Consider the following 10,773-nt stretch of genomic DNA (forward strand, 5'->3'; position numbering starts at 1 on the left):
TCAGAGTAGGCGTTATAACCCCCCCCCCCCACCACCCCCACCCCCACCCCTTCTCCTCCTCCTTCTCCTCTGTTTTTTTTTTTTTTACACTGCCATAGAAGCTGTAGTCATACTTCACATTGTTGCAGAGGAAGGAAGGGCACGTCCTTGTTCGCAATAAACGGCTTTAGATAGAACAGGAAGGGTATTATTTATCCTAATCGAGCTGAGACATTTGACGTGAAAGATTCTGTTGGATCTCGATATCCTCGTCGAGAATATACTAATTATAATGAAAAATAAACCTCAAACTACGACTGTGTTTTATTTATTTTATTTATTATCCCCGCTTGTATCATATTCTTCCAGATGTATGGCTTTTTTTTGCAGAGATGGTGTGTTTGCAAGCAATGACTGCATGCTCATGTTTTTCATTAGATATTCTGGCACCAATTCATCACAATCAGAAGAATATTAGAGATCAGACTTGCCAGCGATGGAGAAATGAATTGATTCATGGCAGATTTAGCCCACTCACATCTCGCTCTCTCGTTTATTACACAATGCAATGATCACGTCTCCTCTAACATGCAGCAGGAAGCGCGAGCTGCATAGATAAATAAATTAACAGGCTAAAATAAAGCGAGAGTGGCACCACCGCCGATGAGCCGACTCTTTATGTAAATCAGGCCTGACATTGCCCTTGTGACCAATAAAAGCCCCCACCTCTTCATTCCCTCAACCCCCCCACTTCTTTCTCTCTCTCTCCCACACACACACATACACACACGCCTCATTCCCCATTTCTTCCCATTCATAAAAATCTCGGCACCGCGCCTGCGCAATGCCATTCTGAGTCCTCCCCATTCATAAAAATGTAACCTCCGCATTTCAGCCCTCCCGAGTCGCTCTGCCCTCCCATTCACAAAAAAGAGAGAGAAAAAAAGCCGAGGCATCTGCGCAGTGCCGTCCCTTTCCTTTCCTCTACCCTCCCATTCATAAAAACTCACTTCCCTCCCCCTCAGTGGTTGCAACATCATACCCAAAGCTCTGCGTCCACAACCGCAGTCGCCTTTTACGCACCAGCGAGTGGAGATTAGTGCTGGAGACCCGCTCTCCTATTCGCATACCGTCTCATATTATTTCCTAATATTTGGACTTATCTTTACTCAACATTTCTTTTATTTTTTTGGAGCTACTCACTCGCTTGGACTGGACTATAACCCTGCGCGCAAACGTGGTGCGCAACGAAGAGATGAGCATTTTATCCTGAAACTACAGTAAGTGATCACCTCTGATGTTTTCTCATCCCTAAATCTTTGTAACTTGCGAGCTTGAGGCTGCACAGACCCACCATTCAGCTTTTTTACTGCCTATACGCTTCGCTGTCCCTCTCAACCAACTAGGTCGCAGGCATGAAAACGCTCTTGCAAATTCTATTTTGCAACAAGCTGTTTCCCCCGACCCGTGTTTGCACACTGAGTCAATATTTAACCACCGATTTTGTACCAAAAGCAAGGTTGAGGGCGCACAGAGGGGAAACGGTGTCGTGTTTTAAAGCGTAACTTGTTCAAAACGACACTTTCCCCCTTTTTTTCTCCTTCTTGGTAGCAAACATGGATCGACATCTATCGCTGTGGCTGTTCGTGGCTTTTTCTAAAGCCACTGTCACAATAAAAGGAAGCAGAGGAGACCTACATTCCCAGCTCAGTCTAAAACCTCCGTCAACTCTGAAGCCTGTACATGTTTTATCTTCGGTTTGCGTGTCTCGCTCTCGCTCTGCAGCGACCGCCTGGTTGGCACGCCATGTAGGTTATGTCAGGTGTTTTTGCAATTAACCCCGAGCGTTTTCATGTTATCCGGTTTACTTCCAATAAGATATCAAAAATCATCTTTAATCGGCTTCTGTTGGGCGCCACAAGCGATAACATCCAGGTTTACGCATCAAACTACGCACTTAATTGCCGCCGATTAAAACTACCCCACATTCGTCCCTCCGGCGGCGGCACACAGTGTAGGGCTTCACCATTTTCACCAACAAGCTTTCTACTTTGGTCAATTTACAGATATTAAGAGTGAGGGGTTGAATACGTGGTTACAATGCCTATATAAACATGCTATTTGAGTATGCCGAGCGGCCGCCTCCGGTTTTTATGACTCAGTTCATTCACATATTGAAGGGAGGGACGCACACACACGCGCTCGCACACACGCACAGTTCCGAATTGGAGCTCATAATGGTCTAGATTTGACGATCACAGGCGCTTGTGTCAGTGCCAGCAATGTCGCAACAGGTTTCTCAAAAAGGCTTTTTGCAAATCTGAGGAAAAAGGAGAATAACACGAGCCGACGTTCCAAAGCAAAGTAAAGCAGTGACGACCTGGCTCTTTTTTTTTTTTTTTTTAATGGAATAGTCCATCAATAAGCAGGTTCATGCGCATTAATAAATCACAGCACGACCGATTTTGGGTTCTTGGAAAATACATGTTGCCTTGAAAGAATGGTCAAAAACATATTGTATACGGTCGAGTGAATAAACTGGGTTTTGTGGGGGTAGCTATAGCTTATATTTGGCAATAAGGTAACTAAACACCGCAGATATGGGTCAGTGGAAATGTCGACTGTGCAGCCGTTTGTCTTCAGTCACCTTTTTTTTTTGTTTTCTGTAAAGTAGGTTAGGTCTTTGACGGCTGCCGAGCGGTCATTGATGAAATGGATGAAACCGCTTTCATTCAGTGCTCATCATGACTGGGGCGCACTGATTCATGCTTGCAACACCGAGTGCAGCTTTCATTCACAAAAAAAAAAGGGAAAAAAAACCCTGCAGTTCACAGAAATCGGTTCCATTCACAAATTCCAAGATTGCTCCGTTCCTCTGATTGTAATTTGTGTCAATAAGATGTATATTGAGAGAGAAAATTTGCCATAAAAAATAATTGTAATTCTTGGTGGGTGTTTGTAGCTCTCATTTTACTGTGTGATTCTATACAAAGACCTCATTTCTTTTGCCTCTTGCGTTCATTTTGTCTTTGTCGAAGTCCCCCTTTTCAGGCAACCTTGTCCTCTCTTCGCTCTGCCTTGTTTTGCATCTTTGAGTCTTTTGCATGCAAGCCCTGCTCTCTGGTGCTCCCTGCTCTTTGAAAAGGAGGCGATGAGAGCCCAACTTCTATTGTTCTAATGTCAAAGTTAGAATGGAGGAGGTTTGAAACCCTGTTGGTATTCAGTCTAAAAATCAAGATCGTTTGGAAACTCTACATTCAGATTATCGCAGAGATCTGGCCTGGAAAAAAAAGATTCCTGTTGAGAGGCTGGGACGCTTTGGTTTTTTAAGATTTAATAATTGTCTTGGCTGTAGTAAACTGCTTGTAATATATCTTAGTTTTACATGCTGTCTGAGGTGCTGATTTGGAACTGAGTGATCCCATTTACTATCATTGTATGATTTATTACAGTCGTATAGAAAAGTCTCAGTCATGTGAGGAGAGTAGTTTTAGTAGTTTAGACGTGATCTACAGCAGCAGTTAGTCATCAACAGTGGTGATGCAAAAGCAGCAGGCAAACGACATTATACCAGAGTGTTAAAAGGACTCTTTAAAACCTGACCTGCCGGTATACCTCAACATATGTTGGCATTCACATCATGTCAAACAAACTGAAGGTTTCAACCATGACCTACCCTGAACAAATTAAGAAAGGCTATGTGTTCATGTTCTCATACTTTATAGCTAACCTGGCCCGCATTCTTTAGACAGTGTTATTTTTCTACTGTCACTCACTTGTAATAATATACTTTGCTTTATTTGTTGGTTAAGATAAAGACCTTTAGAAAGAAGAGGTTTAAAAGGGGAAAAAGCGAGAACAGCAGCAGATGTTTCCAGTCATAACTGTCTCTTTTGTATCTGTCTTTGCAGTATTGCTAAATGCTGCTCTAGAGTGAAGACGTGCGAGGCACCAGCCTACACATGGAGTCCAGGGTTCCCCACCACATCCCCGGAGTGTCCTCCTCCCTCATATCCCAGCCCCTGCTGGACAGTCGAGTGCCCTACGGCCGCCTGCAGCACCCCCTCACCATCTACCCCATCGATCAGATAAAGTCCTCGCATGTGGAGAACGACTACATCGACAGCCCAGCTGTCGTCTCCCAGCAGCCCCCGAGCCAGAAGTCTGTAAACCGAAGAATCACCTGGCTTGGTCAGAATCAGGAGGCTTTCCTGGGGGCAAACCACAACCATCACCACAATCACCAAAACCAGCACCACCAGCAAGGCAGGTGCGAACCCCACCCTCACCAGGACACCACCACCCACCCTTGGATTTCCTTCAGCGGGAGGCCAAGCTCTATCAGCAGCAGCAGCAGCACCTCATCCGATCAGAGGCTGCTGGACCATGCTGCACCCACCCCAACAGTGGACCACCACCCAAACCTGCACCTCCACCAGGGCCCCTTACACACAGTCAATACCCGAACTCCAGGCTGCCTCACTTCCTCTGAATCTAAGGTCCTCACCTCCTCTTCCTCCGCTTCCTCCTGCTCCTCCTCCTCCAAATCGCTGGACCTCAAGTCTGCTAAGATGCCTGCAGGAGGCGTGTGCTCCACTGGTGGCCAGCAGGGGTTGGCGCTGATCCCTTCCTCCCCAGCCGAGAAGAAGCACCTCCTTCTCTGCGAGCACTGTGGGAAGTGCCGCTGCACGGAGTGTACGCTCCCCAGAACCCTACCCTCTTGCTGGGTCTGCAACCAGGAGTGCCTGTGCTCTGCTCAGAGCCTGGTGGATACAGCCACCTGCATGTGCCTGGTCAAAGGGATCTTCTACCACTGTACTGAGGATGAGGATGACGAGGGTTCCTGCGCCGACAAGCCCTGCTCGTGCTCCCAGGCCAACTGCTGCGCTCGCTGGTCCTTCATGGCCGCCCTTTCCCTCGTCCTGCCTTGCCTCGTCTGCTATCTGCCGGCCATGGGCCTGGCCAAACTGGGACAGAAGTGTTACGACAATGTAAGCAGGCCTGGCTGCCGCTGCAAGAACTTGCAGGGTGGCGTGAGCGTCCCCGTGTGTAAAAACGGAGGCGTGGAAGCGAAAGTTGGGACGCTAGAGAAGCAGCAGCAGGGGTCATGATACTGGACCAAACCGGCTGGCAGTGGCCTTACTAGAAAAACAATGAACAGGACCACGCAGTACTTTCTCGCTCTCTATGGATAGGACAATCCAACACCAACCCCTTAAACTACCCCATTAATCTGCTGGAAGATGACTTATGTAAAACAAAGGTACTTAAATGGCTTTTTGACCTATGTTTGATAGGGTGGTGAACATAACGGGCCCGATCAGAGTTGGCTAGTAGAAATAGCTAACAGGCCTTCTCTTTTTTTGTTATTTTGTTTTTTTTTTCCGTTTGTTTTTTTTCTTGGTTTGTGAGAGTGACACAAGAAGAAGACACTAGATTGTGGGACTGATGCTTGTGTTGTTGTGCGAAGATTGGCCCAAGGCACAAAGTCATTGTACCTCTCTGCTGCTCTGTATTTCTCAGCTAATTTTGTAACGGTAACTAACCAGACGCTGGTTGCTGATCCTTGGATAACATAGAAGTCAAATGATGGAGAGAAATATCTGTACAACCCCTACCACCACCACCACACCCCACGAACCCCCCACCCCCACCCCCCAAAAAAGCACAGCCCCATGGTCCCCCTGTCTGAACAAACATGTAAACAAGTGATTACCTATACTGTGGCTTTATGATAGGCCACTGCAAGAGTGAAACCACCACTTACTCGCTCACTCTCTCTGCTATTATGATGATCACCATCTCTTAGTGTCACCATTTTTCCTCTTATACCTTAAGGATGCTGGCTTGGTATTGCTAACATTTTATCTAAGTTTTTATCTCCACGAAGGAGCTGTAAAAACAAATCTTTTTGAAAATTTAAAAATAATAATAATTTCCCATAATTCTCACCCAGGTGTACTACTGCAAGTGAGAGATAACCACTTTACAGTGTGTTTCCTATTTTTGGGGGATGAAGCCTAAACTTTCTAGAAGATTTTGAATGCCGTTCACCAATCACCACAGAGGTAATGCATGTCATGACCTGCATGCTCTAGTGTAATGGTTACCCACCGTGCTAGAAGTCGATGTGTCGTAGAGAAATGTGTAAAAAAAAAAAAAAAAAAAAAAAAAGTACACCCAACCTTCTCAGGGACTGTTACAGAAATCCTCTCTAGAACTTGGCCTACAGCATGTCGATTTCTAAACTGCCTAAGAGCCTGGTCTACTTCCTCTTTGCACAAGAAGGCAAAGAAACATTTAGGGGCCAAAAGGCAATAGTGAATAATTTAAAACTAAGTAAGCTAAGTGAGAGACAAACTGGCCAGAAAATAATGTTTCCGGAGGAGAGAGGGGGACGCAAGTGATAGAGAGCGAAGAAGGGGGAGAGAAGGCATAGCAAAGTTGTTGTTGTTGTGTTTGTGTCTAGTCAGCCTTTGTCAGAAATCAAAACCTGCCACTTGCACAACCTTTTTAGGACGAGGCAAACCCCTTAAAGGATGTACTAAAGCACAGTATTAACCACCTCAGCTATCTCACATTACATTGGCGTGCACTACATTTAGCCCACCCCACCACCCACCCGCCCCTCTACACACACACACACACACACACACACACACGCAGTGTCTTCATTAAATTCTAATCATTATGCTGCATAGCTGCGTTAGTCAGATAGTCTACCTTTTATTCTGAAAGTCTATTTTTGTGGCTTGCATGACATTCTTAGGACTTTGCCAAAGGAAGCTAGCATACAGTAGCATGTTTTCGCTGTCTGAGTGATCACAGTTGTTACGCACTCTTGCCAAATGGAGTTGACGGCAGTTGGTTCTTAAAGGCATGCTGCCCTTTAATACAGATGGCCTTTTCTGTTTGGCATAAAGGCATACTGTCTTTATTGCTCTGTAACACAAACCTCTCTTTCATGTTGGACCCTTAACTTCAATTAGGGCGCCTAACTTTGCTCACACCTGTATTTGTCTTTTGCACAAAACCGATATCACACAGGAAAAAAAAAAAAAGGAAAGGAAAAGAAAACACACACACACACACACACACACACACACACTGTCCTTAGTCTTGAATGTATGCGGCAATATTTTCAAAACCTAGCAATTCAGTCTGAGAGAAAGGTGCCAAAACTGAGAATGATTGTGTGACTGGGCAAAGACCTAGTGCGTGTAGGTGGGCAGCAAAAATCACAAATGTTTTGACAATATATTTAGTAATAGAGCTATGCAGGTGAAATGTTATTTGCTGTAAATAGTTTCACAACATTTGTGTTCTTTAGAAGAGACTTTTAAATGTCCTTGAAAGATTGCATGGTACATTATAACTACAATTCAGTACAAAATATATAGAGAATATATTAGATATATATTTTGAGGGTTTTTGAGGTTGTGAGAAAAAGAAAAGAGAGGGACGGTGGCGAGAGGAAGGTTTGGGAAAGGGTAACAAAAATGACAGGTCTTTCGATCACTAGCACTTGATTTAGAAAAGTGTGCCCGGCAATAAAAAAAAAAAGAAAAGGAAAAAAAAAAAAACTCCTGCTGTTTATGCTATCCATGGCTCATTAGCAGTCGAGAGGCTAAGCTAATTCCCTGGTTCCTCTCCGAGTCCTAAAGACTGTGGACTCATTGAATCCGCACAGGGAACACAATCTACCCCTATCCGGATCAACCCATTTCCTGCTGTTACTGCTCAGTGTCTCAGCTCTCTCCCCTCTTTTTTTCTCTTTCTTGCCCCCCACCCCCAACCCCCTTCCTCTTCTTCCCCCCCTTCCTCCCTGAGAAATTGTCCAACAAACACCCCTGGCCTTGATTGACAAACACAGCTGCTGTGCATAAACTTGTCATACCACAGAGACGAGAGAGAAAGACAAGTCTGTCTCTCTTTTTCCTCCCTTTCTCGCTGTTTTCCGCCTGTCTTTGTCTCTCTCTCTCTCTCTCTCTCTCTCTCTCTCTCTCTCTCTCTCTCTCTCTCTCTCTCTCTCTCTAGCTGTGTTCAGTGCCATCTTTTTAACCAGTGGACCTCTTTTTTCGACAGTTGTTGCCTTTCTTTTCTGTAACTCCTCAGCTCTGTCACATTAGCTTTATACTTCTACATGTGCTCGCTAGCCTGTTCAAGGTGTGGAATAATCACCCACAACGACAACTCAATGACTAAAACCTTTTCCTACTTTTCTTTTTTTTTTTTTTTCTCCCCCCTTTGCTACAATGCTGTGATTTTTACACACTCATACCCCTTCGTGTCGCTCGTTTGCGGGCACAGATTTCTTTTTTTTATTATTATTATTTTCAACCCAAACAAGAGGAAAAGTCTCATACAGCTGGGTGATGCTACTCCATTCCTTTATGCCTTTGCAATGTCAGTGTTGGGGATTAAGAAACGAGATCTGTGCTTTTGTTTTATTTAGATATAACAAAAAGGAAAAAAAATCTCTCATATAAAAGGTTCCCTTTATAGATATATTTATTTTGAAGTTCTATTTTATATAGTATTTATTTAGATGCCAACCTTTTGTTTGTGAAGAAAGCTTATGTCGAAACGGAATGTACATTGACAATGGAAATATATATTGTTAAATATACCAAGCTGTTGTGTCGTTACTTTTGTGAGTACTTTTTAAGCATATAACACACACACGTGCACACACACACACAAACACAAACACACACACACCACACACACACACACACAATGATTGAGCAATATTTTCTATTCAAGGTCCAAAATGCTGTGTAAAACCTTAAAACCAGTATTGGTGCATATGCACAGTACATTTACAGACAGTAAATACATTATAATCTACTATTAGTGCTTCTGTAGCCACTTATACTTCTTGTGAATATTCTTCAGTCACCATATGCTGATTAATTTAACTACTATTAATTCTATTAAAAAAAACATTTCCGGGCTTTAGTTATTTTACATCAACACTTCAACTTCCTGAGGTCCCCCCTTCCTGTGTGTGAATAGATCGCGCTCTATAAAACACTGGCCCGGTGGTGGAGGCCAAATAAAGCTGCTTGACCTCAAACCGAAAGAAAACATTACATAAGTAACAGGAAATAATTCATAGACTTCCTCTGGACGATGTAACATGAGACATGAACCAGTAAGATGGTCACTTCATATCAGAGCCTTTACTCTATGGCTGCTGTGTTTGTGTGCGTGCATGCGTATGTGTGTGTTTAACTGACTTCCTTTTAGTTTATAGGGGTGGTCTGTTATAATCTGGATGTGTAACATTCCTTTCTCTCCAAAGCACCTCCTTATGAAGCTGGAGCACACACAAAAAACCTTCCTGTCACAACACACACACACACACACACACACACACACTGTCGTCACCCCCACCCCCATCCCCCAGCCCACCTGTGCTGCTGTTACCCCGAGGCATTCTTCCACCCCTCGTGCCCACCCCCTCCTTGCACCTGGGAGAGCAGAGGGGAACAAATGAAAGAGAAAAGGTTAGAGAAGAGAAGAGAAGAGAAGAGAAGACAAGAGAAGAGAAGAAAGAGAAGAGAAAAGAAAAGAAAAGCTGACCTGGCTTTTCCAGCATCGCATAAAGAACATGTTTCCGCTGCAGAAGCCCTGCAGGCGCTGCTGTGTCTGCTCCAACAGGTGAGATCAGAGACCAACCTGCTTGTTTACCTGCCGGTCTGTCAGCACCCACCTGGGACAGCACACACACACTCACACCCACACACACACACACACACACACACAAACACACACACACACAAACACCTGCATTCGACTTCCTCCACACCTACATTGTCATCTCCACCCCACCGGGCCACATATATATCATCAACACAGGAAGCTTCGGCACAGGCAGCTGAAGAAGAAACCGTTTATTATCAGCTACGATTATGGCAGGTTGGATCCACTGAGGAACCAGTCCTGGGTCAAAACCTGTGTACGCAAATAATTATTTGTGCTGTGGTTTGCCCTGCTGTGCCACCAAAGACGGTTGAGTTTACAACAGGAGGCAATGCAACACACACAGGCCAGAAAAAGTTTGAAAATCAAATTTGAAAGTTTAGTTAAAGCATATATATATATATGTGTGTGTGTGTGTGTGTGCTAAGCTGTGTTAGGGGAAACTAGGAAGCTAGTAAGTCAGACTGCTGCTGCTGCATGTTTGTACTCTGCTTCATTTGCAGCATTATTGTGCAATAAAGAATAAGGTCGTCACGCCCAGCACACATACACACATCAGCTGTTGTTATGGCAAAGTATTTCTGTTGTGCCGGTAATTTCTCACACATGCAGACATTCACAAAATGACAGTGTCGCATGAATGCCCATGGGAAAAAATATACTTTGATAATCTAAAATAGCAACTCAGAACAGGACATTGATAAAATGTGCGTCCTTTTTTTTATATAAGAGAGGAGATGGGAAGGAAAAAGAAAGAAGAGGAGAGAGTAACAGAGGGGTCATTTCTTTCTGTAAAAGTGTGTCACTGGCCCTCAGGCTGGATGGGACTTTGTTCCAGTTAGTACACATGTGACTTAGTGTGTGTGTGTGTGCATGTGTGAGTGGTACAGACTGTCACTACATATGAGTTCTACAGAAACCAGCAGTTGCGTAGCGATAACACAGGACAGAAGGATCATCAGGTGCAACCTCCAAGCGACATAATCTGACTTGACCCATCTCATGTTTGTTTTCTTATCTGCTGCGTTTCACAACTGACAGAACCCGCACCGCTAAGTCCCCGCATTGCCGTTCATCGATGTGGCC

The 10,773-nt window shown here is 44.4% G+C and overlaps 1 protein-coding gene across 1 annotated transcript; it reads left to right on the forward strand.

The window, feature by feature from the left end:
* Positions 1 to 999: 999 nt before the first annotated feature.
* Positions 1,000 to 8,608, forward strand: spry4 (sprouty homolog 4 (Drosophila)). Its single transcript, XM_056397792.1, has 2 exons — positions 1,000 to 1,259; positions 3,891 to 8,608. Exon 2 carries the CDS (start codon positions 3,942 to 3,944, stop codon positions 5,088 to 5,090), a length of 1,149 nt encoding a protein of 382 aa, XP_056253767.1. The 5' UTR covers positions 1,000 to 1,259; positions 3,891 to 3,941; the 3' UTR covers positions 5,091 to 8,608.
* The last annotated feature ends 2,165 nt before the right edge of the window (positions 8,609 to 10,773 follow it).

Source organism: Seriola aureovittata, chromosome 15 (genome assembly GCF_021018895.1).
Source record: "Seriola aureovittata isolate HTS-2021-v1 ecotype China chromosome 15, ASM2101889v1, whole genome shotgun sequence".
In the NCBI taxonomy this organism is placed as follows: domain Eukaryota; kingdom Metazoa; phylum Chordata; class Actinopteri; order Carangiformes; family Carangidae; genus Seriola; species Seriola aureovittata.

Excerpts from the sequence above, each read along its gene's own strand:
- spry4 (XM_056397792.1), top strand. The coding sequence starts at position 3,942 with ATGGAGTCCAGGGTTCCCCACCACATCCCCGGAGTGTCCTCCTCCCTC.